Below are 23,676 nucleotides of genomic sequence, written 5' to 3' on the forward strand. Positions count from 1 at the left end.
AACAAATACAACCCTTATGGCAGGGCAGGTCATTTCCCTGAAGAACCACATAAGTAATATTAAGAGCCAGACCAATATGTTTCACCCCATCAGGAAAATGGAAATTTCTCCATCATTCAGGCTAGATTACCCTGCAGGGGAGTGAGGAGACCCCACAGTATATGAGTTTTACAGCCAACATGCTTTCCAGGTCTGTCTCATTCTCCATGAGAGCTTGAATACATTGGAACTGTGATGGTAAAGAGTCTCCTACCCTCCCCATTCTCTGGTGCGCTCAATGGGAATGTCTCTGCACTGCCACCCCCAGGATCCCTATCACAAGGAGGCCTCTAGAATTTTTTGGAGGTTCCAGGGACAGGGACTCTTTCCCATAGAAATAGGGATCATATAATCTGACAAGCTCAATCTTCAGTAACTGGATGATTTAGCAACATTTTTCCTAAGTGACTCAAATATTTTGGCACTTCTAGCTATTAAATAAAGGACCCAATTACCAACAAATACTATTGAATGAAACTATTGATAGTAAATATAAATTTCAAACAGTTCATCAGCAATAACAATTATTTTCACATTTCTTAGTACTTTGCATATTTCTTAGTACTTTAATGACTTACAATTTATCTTTCTCAGTGATAGCAGTTAAAAACAGTCAAGAGAGAGCCTGCAGTCTATGACTAAGACACTAATCCTCTTAAATTTAGTGCTGAATAATGCATAAAAGGTATCAGTGTGTAAGGAAAAACTCTATGTGAAAACCTGCCAAACAAAAAGTCATTGGACACTGTAAGTTTATATCTAGAGGTATGAAAAAGAATGGGAATTCACTGGATTGGTATTTACCTTTTTCCTCATTTGGTGTATTGCAGTAAACCTGGTATAGATGCAGTCAGAGGGAGTAGGATGGATGATAGCCTGGAAGTTTCAGATTGAAGCCCCTGAGTAAAAAAGCCAAATACTTCACTGCCCACTTGCCTGACACTGCAGCTGGACTTGACTGGTGTTTTTTACAGGAATGTGGTGGAATGAAGGATTATGCAATTCTCAGAACAGAAAAAAAGTTTAAAAGTTGGTGCAGTTTTGATATAACTCAAGCCTGGCACATTAGGTGCATTTTATTTATTCTCTTAAGCAGATATATGCCTGAGTCCTGTAGTACTTAAGAAAGAAAGGCTAGGAAAAGGTGTCAACATGGTCTGTGACCAAGCTGAGTGCAAGCTGCAGGAGGGATTCCTATGCTAGCCTGCCTGCTGCAGGAATCTCTGCCACAGGTTTACACTCAGAGTGCTTAAGGGTAGAAGTTCAGGTATCAGAAAGGATCAAATGTGAGCAGGGATGAACAAACCCTCCTGGTTTGTATGTTCACCCTGATTGGAGAGAAGCAACCTTCTTAAGCAAAGAGATACTCTATTGGTTTTGCCTTATCTCTTGAGTTGATTAATTTGCAGTGACATTAGAGATTTTAGATGAGTCCTGGCTGAAAATATACATGAAGATCATGTGTATTTTTCTGTAATTTGGTAACTTCTAAGGCAAAAAAAAAAAAAAAAAAAAAGTCCTTTTTATTCAGGAGAACACTTAGCTGGAGATACATCATCCTAAGAATTAACCACGAAGGAGAAAAGGAAGAAATACATCTTAATTCTTGTGCTATCCTAATAGTCTAAGATGAGCTCTGTCATTAAAAACCACCCCCAAGACAATTTCTGAAGAGATCAGATATTCTGTTTTGGCTCAGTATCTTTTGATTGAAGCGTGAAAGCTTGTACCCTCTAAACACCAGTATTTCCTTTGTACTTGTTCTCCCCCATGCCATTCTCTCTTTTGTACTGAAGGACACAGAACTAGCATGTTCTTTCAGCTTTTTTAGTATCTGTTTTCTATCCTGTCCATTCCATAGACTACTATTTTCTTTTAAGTGTGCATCCCTGTATTTATTTTATTCTCATATTAACAGCATGGGTTTTGGGAGTGCATGATGGAATAGCAACTGACTAGATCAAGTCTGGTCTTCTACACATTCAAGTTTCAAATTAGTTTTCCTTTTCTACTTGTGAATGTTTCTATGTGCAGAAAACAAAAATATTGATGTTATTCCTAAATTAATTTACTGAGCAATTAAATCTGAAGATCATATTTAGAGATATTTTCAAGATAGCAAACAGATTTTGACTGGAAAGAAAAATGTGCTTTTTTAAGGAAAATGCTAAGTAAGAAATTCAAGTATTGAGATTTTCCAAAGAAGTTGAAATACAAGTTGTCATTTTAAAATTACTTATTCTGAACTCTTAGAATGTTAGGTGAGATGAGTTTGGTTTCACTGGATTCAGAACCATATTCAGAATCTAATGGATTCATGCTGTATCAAAATGCAAACCCCAATGCCTTCACTGAGGGTGTTTATTTATTCATTGCAGTCAAACTGATCTCACTGAAGAAAGATTTAGGCCCTTTCTCATAATGTCACTGAAGCTATTTTACATTTAAACCAGAGTGATAAGCATCAGTAATCCCTGTTCTTGTTCCACCTGTCAAAGCAAGAGCTCCAATAGTGACTAATCGGTTTGGCTTCACACTCTGCATGCACCACCCTGTTGCAAACATAAATAGGCACTGGGCTCCACAAACTTCTAAACCTACTGGGTGACCATACAAGACTCTTCAAAAAACCACATCCATTACAGTGCTGTCCCCAAGTTCAGGTATCTCTTTTCTAAATTTGCCAGAGGGAAGAGCATAGTGGCTACATGTGGCTGAAAAGAAAGATATTTAGCAACTATTTCTTGTAGTTTTGACTTACATATTCCTCTTTTTATCTAACTGCAGGAATGCAAGATGCCTCAAAGAAGCTTACTGAGTCTCTCCATGAAGTGTATGAGCCAGACTGGTATGGACGTGAAGATGTAAAAATGATTGGAGAGGTAAGATGTATGGAAAGAGGGAAAAAGTATTTTGGATGCAAATGGATTAATTTGAGCTGTTGAGGAGAAGTGTGCATCCAAAATTGACCTTAATCCTTCATGTCATGTTAAATCCTGTTTTCTCAGCATTATAAATTATGGAATGCAGCTGTGAAATGCAGCTCCTGCTGGCCAGATGCAGCACTTGCAATGTCTGTTGTATGAACTAGCTGATAAAAGCTCCCACTGAGATTACTCAATGTGAGCAGAATTGGTCCTGACAGCATCTGACTGACAAGTTTGTACAAAGGTATCTTACATGCAATTTTATAGTCAGGATTGTCAGCTCAAAAGAATGTTAAAAAAATATCAAAGCTGCTTATCCTTTTGTGCTGTGCAACAACTGTAGAGCCAGTGGTACTAAACAGGATATCTTATAAGACACTCACCTCTCTCTGAGAAGAATATGGAATTTAAAGGCAAATTTGAGTTCAGGACACTATTTATTTTTGCTTTTTACCTTCCTCCAGTAATTAGAGAAGAATAGGCTTTTTTAGACAACACAGCAGGAATTTACCTTGAGGTGCTCTGAATTGCCTGCTTAAAGAGCCTCAGTTTTGGGGGAAGTCTGTCAGCAAATGTGACGGTGGTGAGAAGAAAGTGCAAATGGTTGTCGATGAAATTTTTAATCACCTGGGATTCAGTTTGCAAGGCCTCCTTGATAATACAGTTAACAGTAAGTCTGAATACAGAGCAGTGTACAGATTGCTTTTCTTCTCTATCGATGCCTTCTCCTACACCTCCCTGCTGCAAAGAGTTTTTATTTTAAAAGCACCCAACTTCCAAACTGCCTTTTCATCATTTATCATCAGTCTTGGTTATTTGGGAGGTCCCAGATGACTGGAAGCTGGCCAATGTAATACCCATCTGTAAGGACTGAAAGGAGGATCCAGGAAACTACAGATCTCTCGACCTGACATCGATGCCCGTCACTGTTATGGAACAGATCATCTTGAGTGTGATTACACAGGACCTACAGGGATGGCCTGGGCATCAGACCCAGCCAGATGTGTCACCGAGAATGACACAGGAACAGGCAAGAGGCAGTATTGTAGAAAGAGTAAAAGAAGGTTTTATTCAACAGAGCTGCATGGTTTATATAGAGTGATAAGATACATTCTATTTGATTGGCTAGTTAACAAAAACACTTTTCTTATACACTGTCCTTGAGAAGAACAGAAAGACACAGTAGAAAAACACCACTTGCAGATTGTTTATACTAACAAGTTATCACATCCTTACAACTTCTTGGAAGTCCTCACAAGCTGCTGTGAGAAACGCTTGCTGTTTCTCTCTCTCTGTCCCATGGCATCCACAGATGAATTTAGGAGAGGCGGGCCCTGCCTAACCAACCAGATCTCTTTATGACCAGGTGACCCACCTGGTGGATGTGGGGAAGGCTGGGGATATTGTCTACTTGGACTGAGCAAAGCCTTTGACACTGTCTCCGATGGAATAATCCTGGAAAAGCTGGCAGCCCGTGGCTTGGACAAGTGCACTCTTCACTGGGTTAAGAACTGGCTGGATGGCCAGGCCCAGAGAGTGGTGATGAATGGTGCTGTCTCCAGTTGGTGGCCCATCACTAGCGGTGTCCCCCAGGGATCTGTGTATGTGCCCAGTCCTGCTTAAGATCTTTACTGATGATCTGATGAGGGGATCGAGTCTACCATTAGCAAATTTGCAGATGACACCAAGTTGGGTGTGAATCTCAATCTGCTGGAGGGTAGGAGAGCTCTGCAGGAGCAACTGGGATGGGCTGGATCAATGGGCTGAATCCAACAATATGAGGTTTAACCAGACAAAGAGTCAGGTCCTGCACTTTGGCCACAACAACCCCCTGCAGCACTACAGGCTGAGGACAGAGAGGCTGGACAGAGGCCAGGCAGAAAGGGACCTGGGGGCACTGACTGATGGCAGACTGAAAGTGATGCAGCAGTGTGTCCAAATGGCCAAGAAAGCCAATGGCATCCTGGCCTGTATCAGCAATAGTGTGGCCAGCAGGACCAGGGAAGTGATTGCCTGTTCTCAGCACTGGTGACACCACAACTTGAGTGCTGTGTCCAGGTCTGGGCCCTTCAATTTAGAAAGGATGTTGAGGTGCTGGATCATGTCAACATGCCCAGAGAAGGGTGACAAGGCTGGTGAAAGGTCTGGAACAAAAGTCCTGTGAGAAGCAGCTGAGGGAGGTTGTGTTGTTTAGCCTGGAGAAAAGGAGGCTCGGGAGATCTTTTCACTCTCTACAACTGCCTGAAAGGAGGTTGTAACCATGTGGGGGTCAGTCTTTTCTCCCAGGAAACTAGCAACAGTAGAAGAGGACACAGCCTTAAACTATGTCAGGGGAAGTTTAGGCTGGACATTAAGAAGAATTTTTGCACAGAAGGAGTGATTTGGCATTGGAATCATCTGCCTAGGGAAGTGGTGGTACCATCTCTGGATGTGTTTCAGAAAAGACTGCATGTGGCACTTAGTGCCATGTTGTAATTGATAAGGTGGTGTTAGGTCATAGGTTAGACTTGATGATCTCAAAGATCTTTTCCAACCTAGTTAATTCTGTGATTCTGTAATCCTGTGAGCTCAGCCTAAAGTAAAAAATAATTATGTATCTGCTCAGTTTAGGTTATAAATGATCATTCCAAAAGTGATCCCCTTAAAAGACCTTCTTCTGTATGGTAGGAAAGATGATGGCCTAAAGAATCCTTCAGCAATATTGTTTGAGTCCATCAGCTTTCAGAATCTCCATTATTTTAATTTGTTCAAAATATGTATCAGCAAGATACAAAGACTGGCAGTTGCTTGCTGTGATGCTTTGTAGACCACTGTGATTATATTCTGTGTTAATAAATTAGGTATTTCTTTTAAACATGTTTAATAGATTCTAATCATTCATTAGGGACTCTGTTAGAGTAGGAAATGAATGAACCGAAAGCTGGCATCACACAGCACTTCTAAATGCCATATAGTAGGTTATGATAAAACAAACTCTTGGGAATAGTTTTCTATTACACAGGACAGCCACGTGTGTCATGGGTCAGTGGTCGGAGGCAGGGACAACACACTCTGATGTCCATGTCGCAATAGAGACCATTTATTATATGAACCACTCTTTATGAAGGGGGTTTGAAAAACCCCATCTGATCTGACCTTTGATACCACCCAGCTCCTGGACCAGGGAGATGTCTACAGTTTAGGATGGAACGTAATTGAGGTTGAAGTTCCTATCTGTCATCCCAGGGGCCGGTTTACGGAAGCAGCTGGATTTCTTATTTACAGCCAAGTTAATTGCCCAGTACAAGCCAGCTTGTACTGTGACAAAATGTGACAGTTTTTCAGACTTATCAGTGAGGATAACAGCCCTGCAAGACAGCGCTTACACCCATTAACCTCCCTCCCATCAAAGGGAAGGATGGTAAGTGATTTTTGAAATGTGCAAAGAAAGAGGGAAACAGGATGTTTAACATGTGCTAATGATTTGTTCAGTGGAGAATCCAGGACCTCAAGCACTATGTCTATACATAGTGCTGTATGTCTATACATACAGGATTTGCTTGTAATAAGGAATCTTACCCATTGAGTCCTTGTCAAATGAGCTGTATTAATATGTTCATGAAAATCAGAAAACTACAGGGGTTTCTCCTGGTGACTAGCCCAGAGCTCCAAAGGGAACTGGGGGAAAAGCACTGTACCTTCAGGGCAGAGGAGGGTGGCAGGGGTGCAGATTTTGTTTATTTTGCCAGCTGATGTTGAGATGTTTCCTGTATGTCATTCCACTTCTCCAGCAACACAAGGCAGAGTTCTTGTCTGCATCAGCCATTCCATCAAATGTACCTTAATGGCACAAAAAGAATGAGATAGAAAGACGCTTTATTTTCACTTCTATTTTTTTGTTGTACTTCCTTTCTCTGTGAGCAAGGTTCATCATCAGGGAACATACTTAGACACAAGAGCTATGCCACATACAGATTCTGTGTTACTGACCCTCAGGGACCTGAAACCCCAAGGAGCACCTTGAATCCATGACATCCTTATTTTCACATAGCACTTAGTATTTGAAATAATGAAAACACAAACTAATAATTAAGTTTAAGATTAATTTGTTGTGAATTAAACTTTCAATATCAAGGTATTCCTTTTCATTCACCTTATGTTTATGCTCTGATTTATTTCCATAAAGAACATTTTAAAACTTCAGAAAGATGAATCTTTGCCAATTACCTTTGTATTTCTCCTATGTTTAGAGTGGCATTAAAGTACTAAGTACATTTTTCTCCTTTCTACCTTTTCAGAAATGTGATGAACTTTGGGAAGACTTCCATCAAAAACTGGTGGATGGGTCATTGTTAACGCTGGATACATATCTAGGACAATTTCCTGACATCAAAGTAGAGTAATGATTTTCTATAAAGGACAAGTTTTAAAGTTCTCTTGAGTCGCCAAATAAATTGAAAATTAGACTACAAGCATAAAAAATTTAAAAGGGTGGGAGGTGAAAGTCATGCTCTCCTGTAATGCACAAGATATTGTTCCATAAGTAAATTCCTGACATTAGGCAGTTTTGATTTTCAAGTGGACAAAAATATTTTTCATGCAGTAGTACATGGAAGTAAATTAGCCTTTGTAGAGGCAACTTTTATGCTTTTTTCTGCTCCTGTTTCTTTGGTATGAGATAATTTTAACCAATTTCAATAAGGACACATTTAGCTCTTCAACTGTAAAAATGCCAGACAAATTACATGCAAATCAGGCTTTCTGTTATTGGCTAGATGGATGCACTCATGAGTATCTTTTATCTAAGCCATGGTTCCTGTCTTTTAATTAGTTATAAAAAGATTTTGTAATATACATCACAAGAGACTGTTATACAGATTCTAGCATCTGCCACATGCCCATCTAGTGTACACTCCAGAGAAATGACTGATAAATGAAATGTGTGAGGATAAAGAAGCACTATAGGTGAAAGGAGATAGTTTTATATTTGAATATGACTGTATGGGCATAACTGGATTTTTTCTGTGAGGGTTTAATAACTGAGCAGGTAACACACAGTCATCCCCTTTGTAATTTACATCAAGGACTAAAGAAAAAACAATCTAAGAATACCAACATTAGTGATACACAGTCCTAAACTCACTTTTAAATCAAGCTGTGATTATGGCCTCTCGGCATGTGGATTGCATAGCTTTGTAAAGTCTATATCAAAGTATATCTATATCTATATCTGTATCTATATCTTGAACTCCACTGAGTTCTGACACTGAGTTCACTGTATAGTTGTTCTGACACTTTGGTGTGTCAGAACAACTATACAGAGAAGTGTATATTAGCATTTTTCCAACTCTAGGAAAAATGCATTAATTGCTGAATTTTCACACTATACGTAAGGGTAAAATATAGTGTTACCATGAGTTTAACAGGTTCTAGAGAATGTGAAAAGTCTTATGTAACACTGATACCTCAATTCTAAGGCCTGTAAGCCCTATACCCATGAAAACCCTTTCCAAACTATTAGTAAATTGATTCCTTATTTAAAATAATGTGATTCGTTTGTCATTTTTACCATTTCCATGCTTCTTCTACATGATACAATAATTCATATATGAACAACAGAGAAGGAAGAATCAAAATATATCAAAAACTAAATTAACAACATAAGTAAAATGGCTTTTTAAAAACTGCTCCTCATATTTACTTTCATTTCTCTCCCTGTACAGACTCGCATTGCAAAACGAAGCAGAAAGCTAGTGGACTACGACAGTGCAAGGCATCATCTAGAAGCCCTGCAGAGCTCAAAAAGAAAAGATGAGGGCAGAATCACCAAGGTACCACAACCAGAAACATGCTGGCAGAAGACTTGGGGAGACTGGGTGGTATTTTTTTGTGTACAGAGACAGAGCACAAAATTTCTCTTCCTTTTACTCCCTTAGAAATAATGATAACTCTAAGCAAAAATGTGTATTGAGTACTTTGGTTCATGGGATAGGCTCAGCCTCTTTCACTAAGGAGTCCTGTTTGGGAGCTAACTTGCTCTCTTGATGAGACTGAGGGGACAGCAAATCCTGTATTGGCCTCGATGGTGTAAGACAGAGTAACATCCTTTGTTAATAAAAATTTTAAAAGACCCTTTTCTTTTTAAAAGAAAACAACACAAAAATAATTTTGGTTTAGTTATGTCATAGCGATTTTAGAAGTCATCTTTTTCATTTTGGTTTAGGCAGAAGAAGAATTTCAAAAGGCGCAGAAAGTGTTTGAAGAGTTTAACACTGACTTGCAAGAAGAGTTGCCATCGCTGTGGTCACGGTAAGCCTAGAGAGATACTGTTTGCAAGGCTTTAAATGGGGAGTAAGGAAAGGGAATCAAGGGATTTTAATGTGCTGGCAGAAAATGGATTGCTGGATTCTTGAAGATTCCATCCTGAATCCATTCCACTCCTTTTCATTCTGAAATATTAAAAGGAAAAATGTATGCAAGTGCTCCAAAAATGTATGTGATCTAAGTGTATTTATGCTTATTTTTTTCAATGTATTTTGGCACTTAAGATTCATTAGCATGTCTTCATTCTTAGATGCAAAAAGATTCCCATTTAGTGAGTAAATAATTGTGCTAGAGCACAGAGTAGTCTGTGGTGATTTGGATCTACTTGTAGGTCATTTTTTATTATAACTACACCAGAAGACACATTTTATAGTTCTGCACTGATGTTAAATGGTTGTGATGTTAAATGATTTGACGGCATAGGTCATTCAGTCAAGATGTTTAATCATTAATTGTGTTTATACAGAAAATGCAGACAATATGAATGGGAGAGCAAAAGAAGTAGAAAAATAAGCATCTCATTAGTGTGTTATGTTCTTTAACAATGACAATTTAGAGTGAAAATGTGAAGTATCCTTTGTCTTCTCTGCCTTCTAAATTAAATCCTGGTTATTTCAGACCAACAGAGGATTTCCTTGCTGTGTTTCTGCCTATTTCAGTGTAAACCTTCTTAGCACTTAGGGATATTTGTTTTATGGGCCTACTAAAAGTAAAACTGCATATGAATGACTTAGAGTGAGGGCCCCCTTACTTCAGTAAATTTTGTATAAAGAAGCAGTAGCTAGTCTCAGGGAAAGGTACAATTTAATTTGAGCAATACACATAATTTAGTAAGCAATTGCTTTCAGAGTCCTTTATTTTAGTTAGTAAAATTCTTCAGGAAGAAAATTATCTATTGAGTTGACATTTTTCAAGCTTATTCTTATTCCAAAGACAATTTTTGTAAATCAAAGTTGGGAGAAATTATACCTGGAAGTTTTAAATAGGAAAAAGAATAAAACAAAATGTAAAAAACCAGCTTCTGCTTTTGAAATGGAGACGTATGTAATAATTCACCCCAAGTAAGCAGATTCTTGACAACATGCACAGAAATGTCTAGTCTATATTAAATTCTTTTCTTTAATATACATGTGCATGTGTTTCAGAGCTGAGCTTGGGATGCCCACGGCTGGGTTGTACTGAGCTGTATACATTAAAGCTGACCCAAGATGCAACTGGATCCCCTTGATGCTGTGATAAAATTTGGGCACAGGGGCTCACAATGCTGGAATGGTACCTTTCTCTTTTCAAGAAATGGTTGTGTGCAGTCTGGCGGGAGATGGAAGCCCAGAGCATCTTGCCTTCCCTGTGCTTGTGCTGTAGTTGAGACCATCCTTTTCCACTCTTTAGAAAAAGCTGAAGACATCTGATGTAGTCTCCACTTGGTTGACTGGATGGTGTGAACCACATATCTTAACACTAATGGAGATAATCATGACAAATTAGTCTGAAATTTTGACATTTCATCATTTGCTTTGCTGGGAGTAATATTCATGAATGTTGTTTGTAGTCCAGAAAACAGTTAATTAATCTGCCTTTGTGCCCCTCCCACACATACCTTTTATTCTCTTTTTCCTTTCTTTGTGCCATCCTTCGTAGGCGGATTGGCTTCTATGTGAACACCTTCAAAAATGTATCCAGCCTTGAAGCCAAGTTTCACAAGGAAATAGCATTAGTGAGTAAAACTGACTATCTCATGTATAATGGATAATGATATGCATGACAGATAAAAAATACCTTATAGTAAAAATCTAGCAGAGGCACACATGAGAATTTGCCATAGATCCAGATTTGTGTTATAATCGTAATATTAATTTCTACTTGCCATATTTGTTCTGTCCTTAAGGAAAGAGCAGCCCCTAGAATTTTGGACTGCAGTGCATTATTAGTTGTAGCACTAAAATCACTTTCTATTTTTATAATTTACTGTTGCCTTCAGTATTTTTGCTGTGTCCAATTGCTAAGCACCTCTTTGCTTTAATCAGTAGAAAAAAAAACATGTCAGCATTCCCTTCAAGTCTGCTATATGCATTGTCAGCAATGCAATATTTTATCAGTGACTGTTAGGCAAATCAAGCAGTTTCACTGAGGATCTTGTGAATGTACCTGGCTAAATAGGAGTGTATTATCTATAGCAACCTTCAAATTAGAGCCAAAATTTTTTTGAAAACTCACTTTACTGAAGATCTGTGAAAATCTGGATTAGATTTTTCAGGGGAAAACATGGATCTTCTTGGTTGCCCATGCTGCTTTAAACTTCAGATGACCTCCTTCATCAGAGCTATACTTATGAACTTGTTCTCTAAAGAACAGCTCGTGTTTTTTAAGAACTGCTATTATCTTTGATTTTATGGATTTTGATGGGCTTCTGTTTAGGTTTTTGTGGCACTGAGAATTTTTGGAAGGTGATTATACTGTAACATAAAGTTATCAAGTTATCATTTATCAAACCAGATTTATCATTTTAATCATGTCCTTTTAGTCATGACTGTAGTTGTTCACATAAATTCAGGCAACTGTTTTGTTTTCACAGTTATGTCACAAACTATATGAAGTGATGACAAAGCTGGGGGATCAGCATGCAGACAAGGCCTTCACCATTCAAGGGGCACCAAGGTGAATCTTCTTCTTCTTCTTCTTCTTCTTCTTCTTCTTCTTAATGAATTGCATTGCTGTAGGCTTTGTGGGTTTCAACATAGGTAGTAATCACCTACACCATGTGTAACACCTACACATGGTAACAAGCATCATTTGTTCAGGATGGTAGATGAAGGTATCTGGGATGAAATTCTTCTCACCGGTACTAAATATGCAAAGCTTCCTTCCGCACTGACTATTTTTCTAGAAAGTCCTTTCAAAAACAAAAAAGAATGAAGGCAGTTTCAATTTAGCCAAGTTCATTGTAGACTGTTACATCAATTTGCACCAAGTGTATAGCTCTTTTATTCTTAGATGCTTAGTTTACAGCTATGTTGCTAACTCTCATAACTTGTTTAAAGCCTTGAAATAATGAGATATGTTTTTAGCTCCTATCATTAGGTGAGAATCCCAAACTTTGAACGTCAGCTTTTATCTCTTCTACTTTCAGGGAAAAGTAAAGATCTGAGGGTACATCATAAAAGCAAAAAAAAGCTGAAATAAAGAGAATGTCACAAAATACCGTATTTTTAAAGACTTCCATGCAAAATCTTGTTTTAAAGCACAAAACCAAAAGGAATTTAAAATCAGATGGTGCTTTCTAAAGGTCAGTGGATGCCAGTACAGTATTTCTGTACTGGCACCAGAAATGTACTTTCTGTACTTTGAACAAATGTAGCCTTTCTGCCGTAATTTTATTTCTAATACTGATGTGCAGAAAAGGCTGAAATGTAAAACAGCGAGACTTATAAAGACACAATGATATTTAGAGTTAATATATAAAGCCTGAACTTCCATTTAATCCCAGCTAGTCAGAAGCAATCTGAACAATGTTTTATAGCTTTTCACATCCTACTCTAGGAGATTCTTTTTAACGGATTTATTGGACAAAATCAAGCACAAACGAGGCGATTATTATATCTGAGCACTATTTAATGATAAAGAAGGATATGTGTCCCTCCTGGAGAGTGACAGAAAGTTAAGCAGAGAAGGGAAAAGACAGAAGGAAAAAGGGGCCAGCAGTAAGGCGGCCGCCAGAGCCCCGCGCTGCACCGCCGGCACCCACCGGCAGGTGGGGCCCGCGCTCCCTGCCGGGGCGGCTGCGCAGCTCTCGCGAGAGCGCGGCTGCCATGGCCGCAGTGGAGGGGCGGTGGGAGGCGGGGAGCGAGCCCTGGGGCGGCGCGGAGGGCGGGCTGCTGCGGGGGGGCGGCGGCGCTTGGAAGAGTGGATGCGACAGATGAGCACAGGGCGGGGAGTCAGGGAAGAAGAAGGGGGCACGGGCCGATCGAGCAAGCCTCTAGCGGCGCCCCTCGGCTCAGGATGTGGGACAGCGGGGTGTGCTTGGAGCGCGGTTAAACGCTATAATGTGCTCAGGCTCCCTGCACAGCCCGCTCCCTGTGGGACGGCCTTTGGCTCCTCAGGGGAATTCGCACTGCTCAGCGGGGATTCCCCGCCTGCCGAGGGAGGCTCTTGCAGCGCGGTGGTGGAAGGTGTGTCCTGGTCGTCTGTCGGAAGAAGTCTCCGTTCTTTAAAGGGGTTGCCTGCTTACGGACTGCAATGTCAGCGGTCTCTACCCCCTCGTGTGTGCTAGCCGCCTTCTGCACGTCTTACTGCTCAGCCCATATAGAAATTTTCCACCCAATGTCAGAAAATCGGTTTATAACGCATAAGCCAGATAATGTTGAGGCATAAATAAGAATTAAATTGTTTCCTCACATAGCTACTGCTAATTTGCCCTCAAGATGGAGGTGGATTAGCAACATTTAAAACTAACCAAATAACAAAACGTCTGCCTCAAAAATATGGAAGATATTCCTCCATTTGTTTTAATCTCACTTTGGAAGAACAAAGAAGGAAATCCAAAACTTCTGACATAACACAAAATTCAGAACTGCTTTGTAAGCACATCACTAGAATTTGTATTTTAGATTATTTCAGTGATAGTCCATGCTGGTATATTGCATATTGCCTTTGGAGCTGTTAACTTTGGTTCATTTAGGATGGACTCACAATTTGGACTATGTTCCCATAAAGGATTTTTAAATCACTTTTGTGCGATGTAAAATAATGTAGTGTTGGAAGATTTCAAGTGCATTTTGTAAACAGCAGGTATTTTATCTACCTGTGTCTTTTAGACTATGTCCAACATGAACATGCTCATTCCCACTGAATTATTCATTCCATCATTGGGAGAATAAGAATTATGCAACAAAATTGTTTATGCTGCAAATTACTAGATGTCATTTAATGTAGTGTGAACTTACTTTAAAAAAGCTTTCTGAAAAATCAGTTTTTTCAGTTCCTTTGTTACTGTCTTTTGCTGTCCTGTTTGCAGAGCCTTGTGTGAAAATCTGGATAGATTTTGACTTCCCTTATTAGTGATGATACTCTAGAAGACTCCTGAGTGGGTCTTCATGAGATAAAATAGCTTTCCTTTTAAGATGCATGAGAAGTTGATACGAGACGAGTACAACATCTAATCTTTCTTTTAAAGAACTGCATAAAAAGAGACATCTTAAGAACTTGTGTGCTACTCAATACTCTGTCCTGAAGGCAAAGATTGTACCCTGGAACATGAATTTGTTAATGACTGCTTATTTTTTTCTCTTTTAATATTTCCACAGAAAGAGGTGGTGAGTGTGAGCTGAGTTTTTCCTTTCAAAGAACAGTTTTTCTTGTGTTAGCATTAGGATCATGTTTATGCTGTGATCTCAATCAGGTAGTGCTTCTGCTCTCCCTGAGGGTGTGTACAAGTTGCTTCTGCTGAGTACTGTGGTTGTTGAGTACTGTAGTTCATAGTCTCCCTCATCGCAAGCTTTAGGCATATCTAGGTAGCTGAATATTTTCTCAGTGTTTGCACCAGGTCCTTTCATGGGAAGTGCAGATGCTTTCTGTGACTCCATCAGATCTTTTCTTAGTATAAGCAGAGCTCTGTTGAAGTCACTAGACTGCTGCTTGTTTATAATTGTTGCAATTTGTCCTTCTAAATAGAGATATCTTTATAATAATTTTGACTGTGTTCTGTTTTATTGAAACCTTTCTGAAGTTGCTGAGCTTTTAAAATTATTTGCAGTATTCATTGTTATGCCTTCCTGTGGGTTTTTTATCTTCAGAGTGTTCTGTTCCAAGAAGCGTGTGAAATAAAGACAGTAAATCCATTTCACATTTTATAATAGTTATAAATTTATAAGTGAAGAGGTATTTCAAGTACAGAATCTGAAAAAATGCAGGTACTCTTGTTTTCTTCAAGTTACAATGATCAGGTAAAGAAATGTTCCAAAAATTAAGATAATTCAAAATTAAAACTTCTTTTGATCCTGAATTTTAATTGTCTTTAATTGCAGTTTTAGTTTTAGTCACTATATAATGGCTTCATTCATCTCCAATGTGTACTCTCTTTTACGGTCACTGAGATTACATCAGGGATGCAGTTCAACTGTTGCAAGGCAATAAGTCAGCAAGATATATATGTCCTTGCCATTCCTATGCTTCTGTCTAGTGATTCAGGTCCTCTGCGCTTTGCAAAAACACCGTCTCCACCAGAGGAGGTCTCTCCCCTACCCAGCCCTACTGCTAGTCCCAATCATATGCTGGCACCAGCGTCTCCGGCACCAGCCCGACCTAAGTCACCTACACAGGTAAGGAGATACCTAGCAGAGGGACCTGGCCTGTTGTGCAGTGAGAGATAGCTGAGATGATGCACGTGGTGGATTTTTCATCTAGGCTGTGACTGAGTGGTGGCTGGGAGTACTGGCTGGGAGGCTACTGGTTCTGTTGCCATCTGTTCTGTTCATCAGTTGTTCATCCCTGAGTCACAACATGAATAGAAAATGGTTTTTTATATTAGGGGAATGAAGAAAATGTTAGGTGACTGGTGAATTGGTGAGACTTGCGGTGACAAAGCAAAATACTTCTTAAAAAGTTGCATTGTCTCTAAGGTCCCATATACCAGCAATGACAGATTGAAAAGCCTATTCCTTGTGAATTTTTGTACATTATATATTTCTGCTCTTCATTCATCTTCAAATTTATGCTTACCTTGGGAAAAATTAGCCAGTGAGTATCACTGATCTGGCCAATCTCTAAAACAATGAAAAATAAAGCTAGTTGAAATACTGCTCTGCTAATTACTGATAGTTAGTCTTATTGGTTGTTTTAAACACTGATTGGGAAGTTTGACACTGTTGTAATCAATGGAGCAACTTCTATTCTCACTAGTATTGGTAAAATAAGAATTCATTCATCAGTTCCATCTGTAGCATGAGTTGTGTATGATACTTCATGTGCATATCAAAGACTTGTGTTGATGTTTGGGATGTTTTTGGATTTGGGATAGCTTCTGTGCTGATTGCTGTTTCTATGCTGTCTGCACATCAAAAGAAAATTAATTTTGTATCTAGTGAGCATGCTTATTTTCTCTGGTCTCCCAAAATGTGACAACTCACTGCCTGAGTATTCAGCTGGTGGGACTCAGCCTCATTGGTGCCAATGGTGTTGTATCACTATACCACCTGAGGATTTTCTTTGTAGATTTATTTTCTTGGATTTTTGATAGATTTAAAAATTATCCAATACTCTTTGGTATTATTCCAAGCAAATAGTTTGTCATAGTTACGTGAATCTGTGGAGAGCAGGAGGAATAGTGAACTAGGCACGTTTGAAGTGCTATAGGTCCCAGAGATGATATGGTCTTAGCATTAAGTACACTCTAAGGCTAGCAACTGGTGGGCAGTGACAAAATCCCAAAGCTAAACACAAATGAACTCAAGAAGCCAAAAAGCTGCAGGGGCATTGTTTCTGTGCAGTATCACCCTTCCAGCTACGGGCCGCATAGAAGAGCTAGCTTCTTGCACTGTGTGCCTGTTGCAGCAGAACAAAAATAAGCAAGAGTTGCTTTTGTATCAAATCTGAAACCTTGAGTTTCAATGCTTTGAAACATAGGGTTGTTTTGCTCTTCCCATGTTTATTTCCAAGTACTTGGTGGTGAACAGCTAAACAGTTCCATTCAATACAAGGCTTATTCCCATGGTTTATTTAGGGTGAAGCAGCCAGTAATAAAAAGTAAAAACTTAAGACAATTTGTTTAGGTCTAGCTTAAAGATTTTCTTTCATCCCTGAACTAGTCTGTGACATTTTTGCTGTCTGCCTAGCTGAGGAAAGGTCCGCCAGTCCCACCACTGCCTAAACTCACACCCACGAAGGAGTTGCAACAGGAGAACATCATTAACTTATTTGACGACAACTTTGTCCCAGAAATCAATGTGACAACCCCATCACAGGTAAGCTTCAGTGAATTGTGTAGGGTCCAGCCATGTAAGCACCCTGAGTTCTCCAAGATAGTGCCCTGGGGGCTGATCTTCATGGGGAGGGAGGAGGAGGGTTAAGGTACAAGGCAGAGGCACAATTAACACTTTCTTTTATCATGAAAGAGTTACACATATGGAGTTTTGCCTTTGAATAGGTCACACATAGTCACTCAAAAGGGCTAACACTGCTAACATATTGAAAAAAAGAGCAATTTCCTGAGAGGTCTGATTGAAAATACTGTGATGCAGTCATGTTTGAGATTTAAATGCATCCAGGTTGCATTACTAGCTGAGAGTTGATCTACGATGCTTTTTTTTAATGCTAAACATCTCAAGTGGAACTTTACAAAGATCCTTCATTACTTCTGTTTCCTTCATCAAAATCTCTTCAGTTTCCTTCATTTAAAAGTATTCCATTTTTCTGTTGAGTGATTTTTAAAAAATGAAACTTGCCTGGTTTTTGCAGTTAGAAAAACCAGCTGGATTTTTCATTCACTTGGCTTTGCTCATAGAAACAGTAGCTGCACAGCAGAGAAGGGTTCAAGATTAATTTAATCTTATTATTATGATATTTTTAAGTTGCGCATAATAAACAGAAAAGCCAGAATTGTGCAAAATTACTCCATAAAATTTGTATTCAGCTTTTATATAGTTATATATATTTATATAATATAATGATTACAATTTTTTTTCAATAATGGACCCTTTCTTTCATGGTAACTGCAACTCTGAAATCCGAGCCTGCATCTGGTAGGTTGGAGAGAAGTATGTAGACCTGAAGCTTATGCAGAATGTTTAGGAATGTCTGTTTTCATTTGAATCATTGGCTTCTTCTAACTCATTTGACAACACAGGAGAACAAAGGCATAGCAATGAAAAATGTATTTTATACAATTTGAACATGTGATGCTTTGTTTTCTTATGGTAGGGAGAAACAGGCATTGCTGTGTATAGAGATCTATTTGGAAAGGATTTATTTATAGTTAAGTCTTCATACAAATAAAGACTTAAAGGCTACTCGCAGAATGCAGCTGCTGGTAGGCACTCTTTCTGAAGGGAGATGTCTTTTGCATCACTGTATCCTGCCTTCATAGGAATCAATTACTGTAGGAGCATGAGCCTTGAAATCACTGGTAAGAGTTGGTGTAACCTGTGCTAGATATGGCCCCTTGCATTAAATACTGTATCTAACATGCATACATCAGGCCATCCAGGGAAGCAGAAATGAAACTGGTTTGCTTTTCCATTAAGAGATGACATCAGAATAAGGCTTTAAATTAGTGTAAGTCACATTTCCAGAATCCGTATAACCTTTTCTGTGAGAAATTGGCATAGAAATGGAATGGCATAATAAATAATAATGCTTCTGAGAACTGAAATATTTTCCTTGTCTCTCAAGGAAAGTGGATCTCCCTTTAGTAAGTGATTTATGTCCTTCCCTCCTCCCCAGTCTCAATGACCAGGGAGTATCCTAAGCTATTCCGTGGCCACCTTCTCATCAATCATTTGCACTTCTGCATCCACAAAACCCACCTGCATCACTAAAGCATCTTTACTATATTTGAGATCTCTGAGTATGTACAGACATACCCAAATAGTATGATGCATAGGTTTTGTATCCTAGGGTATGTGAACCAGTTAAGGAAAATATATAGCATGAAATCCATAGGAAATAGAGACTTACTCCTCTTGATGTTTAGGGCTCCTCCTAAACTCCCAAAGCCCTTGTTGAGGAGTATGGAGAAAGCTATTAGGCCTGCAGAGCCTGCAGGACTTCCCAAGGGACTTCCCACTGGTGTCAAAGACACTGCTCTTGCAGAGGCACAAAACCAACACACTGATGAGAAGAGCTTTGCTGCTTTAGTACAGTGTTTTGGAGGGAATTACAAACAGGCCAAACTTTTATTTCTTGAAACACAAATATCCTGTAATTGTTGTTGTTCCTCCTTCTTTACTAAGCAGTACTGATGCATTCGCTGCTTTAGTGCAAGATGGTGAAAGACAGTTCTGCTTGATGCTGTTGAATATTTGTGCACTGATTCAACATAGTCTTACACATCCAGGTTTTTCATTGTCAAAAATGGACTTAATTACTGTCTAGTGAAAGAAGGAGGTGAGAAGATGAAATATCTGGTTGACCAGATGAAAGGATCATTCAGAAATGTGTGTTCATTGCTTAATTTCTCCTTTTCTTCACATCACATTTCTCCCTACTGTCCAGTTACTAAATTGGACATTGTAGGCCTTTATATGACCCCTACAGATACATAATGTGTCTGAGTGCCTGACAGTTCTAAAGTGAATGGTCCATAACTGCTAAGGCTATTTTAAGGCTTGTACAGACTGTGTACAGCGAGAGGGTAACAGTTATGGTAGTCCTTGAAGGTTTCTTGTGTCTTCTTCATTCCTTGTACATACCTCTGAGAGGTACAGCCTTGCTTCTGCCACAGCTACCCCTTTCAAATGTTTAATTTATTCATGCTTCATTATGCTCTGGTGGAATAAATACAGTATATTTGGCAGACCTTCCTGTCATAGCTTTGTCCCTTATTGAGGGATTTCCTGAGGTTCCTGTTTCGCCTGCATATCGTGGTAATGTGGTATCTTAGGTACTCTGTATGTTTATTTGGGGCTTTGTCACTAAAGTTCAGTGTTCTCTTCATTTTGGTCTGAGGGGCATGGGTAACTTTGCTATCAGTGATCAGTACCCTGTGACTTTCAATACCTTATCTGGTCTATGGCCTAAGTAAGACTCCTCTTAATTCTATTCAGTCCTCAAAGGTAGCAACTTGATTCTAAAACCACAGTGAAAGAAGACATCTTTTATGTCTCTATCCAGTTCTGATTATATGTCAGCAAATGCTGTTGTTTCACGACCATATGAGTATTAGTGTCTCAAGAGCATATGTGATAAAATCTAGATACACTCGATGGAAGGCATGAGAGAATAAATGTAATGTTGGTTACTGGTCGGAGTGGTAGGTTTGACTTTTTAAAGTGTGAGACTATAATGCTGGCTTCAGTGTATCAGACCAGTTATCCGTCATCACCAGTGATGCCGGAATGCCAAAGAAAGAAGATAAATCAAGGCAAGCAATGTTGGTACTCCTGACACCCTCTTCTACTAGAGTCTCTTAGCCTCCATTCTTTTGCTGCTCTGGGGCTTGCTTAACATGATTTCTACCAATTTAGTAAGCCTCAGCAGACTACTTTGCCACAAATTTATTCGCTCTTTCAGCATTTGTACATTTTTCACATTCACACTACCTGAAGCTGAGAAGGTCCCCTGCTGGACCCTGTGCCACATGGAGCAGCACTACTTCTTTATTTTACATTTGCCCTCATGAACTTTGTTGCCAACTGCTTTCCTGCCTCCCTGAAGAATCAGGGAGTAGCCAAACCCCTGTGCCTCTCACACTGGTATAGACATAACGCCTAGCACCTGTTACAGACTGAAGAGTTCTAGGTCATTCTGTCATTCCTAACATGGGAGCTGAGTAGCTCTTTTGACCATGTTTGCAGGTGACACAGAGAGTTAAGGTGTTTTGTGGCATAATGGAAGCCATTAATTACCTAACTTTGAACATCTGTTTACCAACAGTAACAGTAATTTGAAACGTTTATACTCTTAAATGTTTTAATAACAGAAAGTCTTTGCTCATTTTACTATCATTGTCATCATCTTTATCTCCTAGTTTTGCTGGGTTTATACGTGCCATATTGCAGTAGACTTGCCCAGTCATACAAGCTCTCTCACTGTTTAACTGAACAACTAGCAGTAGGCAGTACTAGCCTTGTTAGCAAGACCAAGATCCTTGCCTAGAATATTTACAATTAATGATAATTAAATCTCAGCTATGGTTTCACACTAATTAGAATTTTATGTTGAAACACACTGATAGTTTTTTCAGGTTAATTTATAGCAGAAAAGACCTATAGCCCATTGAACATATATATGTGTATATATTTTTATAGTGACCTCAAAGGCCTTGGCGAATTTATTAATTGCAAACCAAAAAGACTCAACCATGGTAATCAAGTTTAATAAGACCATATCATAGAATCATAAAATGTTTTTGGTTGAAAGAGGCCTTAAAGATCATCTAGTTCCATCCCCCCTGCCATGGACAGGGATAGCTCTCACAAGACCAGGTTGCTCAAAGCCCCATCCAACTTGGCTCTGAAGACTTTTAGGGATGGAACATCCATGACTACTCTGGGCAAACTTACTGGGCAACCTTCCAGTATCTTACTATCAGATATTTCCTAAAGTTTAGAGCTAAAGACAGCATTAATTGTAAATTGGTATACATGAATTAAAACTTAATTCAAATGCATTCAGATCCTTCCATATTGGCTTTTTACTAATGTTTGTGTTTGGGAAGAGACTAACTTATTAGGATGTATGGACATTGGGTGTCATTCATGTAGTTTTTAGCTTTGATGTGTGTCTCAAAGCACTTTAAAAGGGCCTTCACCATCAAGTGATGCACACTCAGCGCTTCTTTGAAAAGACTGTGACTGTTTAGCCTGAAAAGACAAAGCTCTACTACAGAGAAACCAAAGACATCATAAGAGTGAATCTCATAAAAGTAAAACTTATACCAACCTCAGGAAAATCTTCAGAGCTTCCTCCCCTTCTGGTGTGCACCACAGCTAGTAAATCTGTGGGGTGTTTTGGGTTTTTTTTCTTCATCATTTTAATATTTTACTGTACAGGGCAGCTTTTAAAAGATAAGTTTTTCAAGAGTTATATTTCTCTTCTTAAAGAATGAAGTACCTGAAGCTAAGAAAGAGGAATCATTACTGGATTTGGACTTCGACCCTTTCAAGCCAGAAGCTGTGTCAACAGGAGTTAGTCATTCACCCATGTCTCAGGTATCTCTTTGCCTTGACATAGTCAACGCATAGGAATGCAATATACTGTGTTTGGTAGAAAAGGTTTGCCTCATGTATTAATAAGAAGTATCTGAAAAACTCTATCTTCCTGAGAAGCACAAGTCAGCCTTCTGTCTTCCCCATCAATAATCATATACTTGATGATGTACTGGAAGGAGAGGAAATTGTTAGGTGGTAAAATAAGATGTCTGCTGATGAGAATGGTTGCTGGTACCTTGACCTTGACTTTAGCATGCTATTACTTTCCATTGTTAGAATAACTCTTAGTGTAAACAGTATTATTCTCCAGGGCTTGTTTTTCTGACAACTTTTCTGATCTGACTTTGATTCTTCATGTCTGGAAAGATGCCTTTAGAGGACCTAGGCCACATGGAGTCAGCATGCAGTTGCTTTACTGTGATGGAGTTTCTGTATCAAGCAGTGGTACGATCTGAGTGGCTTTGCTATTGATCTACTTTAGACCTAACCTCAAGGAAAATTAGAGTATGGAATAGGGTGTTTTCTTGTAGAATGTTGTGTTATTGAAAGTCTACATTCAATATTAATATTTGTAATGGTAGCTTTTTGCAGCAATATGAAAAAAAAAAGAAAACTAAAATTTAAAAAAAAATGCTAATATATCAAGTTGCTGATATTCATTGGCTTATCCTACAGGACATGCTATTTTGAAATCTAGAATTCACCCTCACTGCCCAGAGGGCAGGTAGCAAAATAGGGAAGATCTCACGGCCAGTGTGTCTGTATCCCTGTTTTGTACACAAAGAAACAACGTTAATACACTGTTAGCAAGACCTATCATTAATCTGGCTTTCTCTGTGAGACATGAGAAGACTTATCAGCTGTTCAGAAATGCAGCACTGGGAAAGGATTGAGAAGACAAGAAGCTTTAAAGCTGAGATGGTCCTGATTCTCTGCTGATCTCTACCTCAGTTAATTGATTTCTTATTCAGTGTGAAGCCCTAGTTATGTAATGAGATCTATAGTGATCTTTGACAAGGTATATGCCGTCAGAAAAAGAAGGCACTGTCAACACTGAACATTAGCTGAATTTTTCATTGAGATTTGCTATGAGAAGTTCCATTCCAGCAAAAGATTCTATTCTAGCAAAAGCTTTGTGTTCCATTCTAGGAAAAGCTTTTTGCATTTTACTTGTTATGTTTTTTCTCCCTTTAAACAGAGAAAAGGAAGGGGAAGGCAAATGACATTCCATAGCATTCAGCAGTGACAGAAAAGACTGAGTGGGACTTTGCTAACTACTCTTTCAGCTTGTTTTATAATAATGCTGATTAGAGCAGTTGTATCATTAAACAAAAGATACTTAACTTTTATGACAGAGCATATTTGTTCTGATATTGTATTGTACAGATTGTAGAAAAGTTTATTACTTTAGTGAAAAACAGTTATTTTATATTCAACTATGCCATGAAATACAGAATAGAATTTTGTGTGGAAAATTTGTATTAAAAAAGAAACATAGTAACTTTTTATCTAGGGGCATAGGAAGAATACACTGAGCACCTTTACTC

General features: G+C 38.9%; 1 protein-coding gene across 2 annotated transcripts in view; it reads left to right on the forward strand.

Moving 5' to 3' along the window:
* Window positions 1-23,676, forward strand: part of AMPH (amphiphysin) — a gene marked incomplete at both ends in the record, with an annotated part of 127,023 nt that overhangs the window by 77,838 nt on the left and 25,509 nt on the right. For both annotated transcript variants that reach the window (XM_084209945.1, XM_084209946.1), the window contains 9 exons: window positions 2,827-2,921; window positions 7,244-7,339; window positions 8,669-8,776; window positions 9,169-9,254; window positions 10,908-10,983; window positions 11,842-11,924; window positions 15,445-15,583; window positions 17,096-17,224; window positions 22,022-22,129. In XM_084209945.1, the coding sequence (XP_084066071.1) occupies window positions 2,827-2,921; window positions 7,244-7,339; window positions 8,669-8,776; window positions 9,169-9,254; window positions 10,908-10,983; window positions 11,842-11,924; window positions 15,445-15,583; window positions 17,096-17,224; window positions 22,022-22,129 (920 nt within the window). The remainder of the gene's footprint in view (window positions 1-2,826; window positions 2,922-7,243; window positions 7,340-8,668; window positions 8,777-9,168; window positions 9,255-10,907; window positions 10,984-11,841; window positions 11,925-15,444; window positions 15,584-17,095; window positions 17,225-22,021; window positions 22,130-23,676) is intronic.

This window comes from Fringilla coelebs (genome assembly GCF_963513975.1).
Source record: "Fringilla coelebs genome assembly, chromosome: 1".
Classification (NCBI taxonomy): domain Eukaryota; kingdom Metazoa; phylum Chordata; class Aves; order Passeriformes; family Fringillidae; genus Fringilla; species Fringilla coelebs.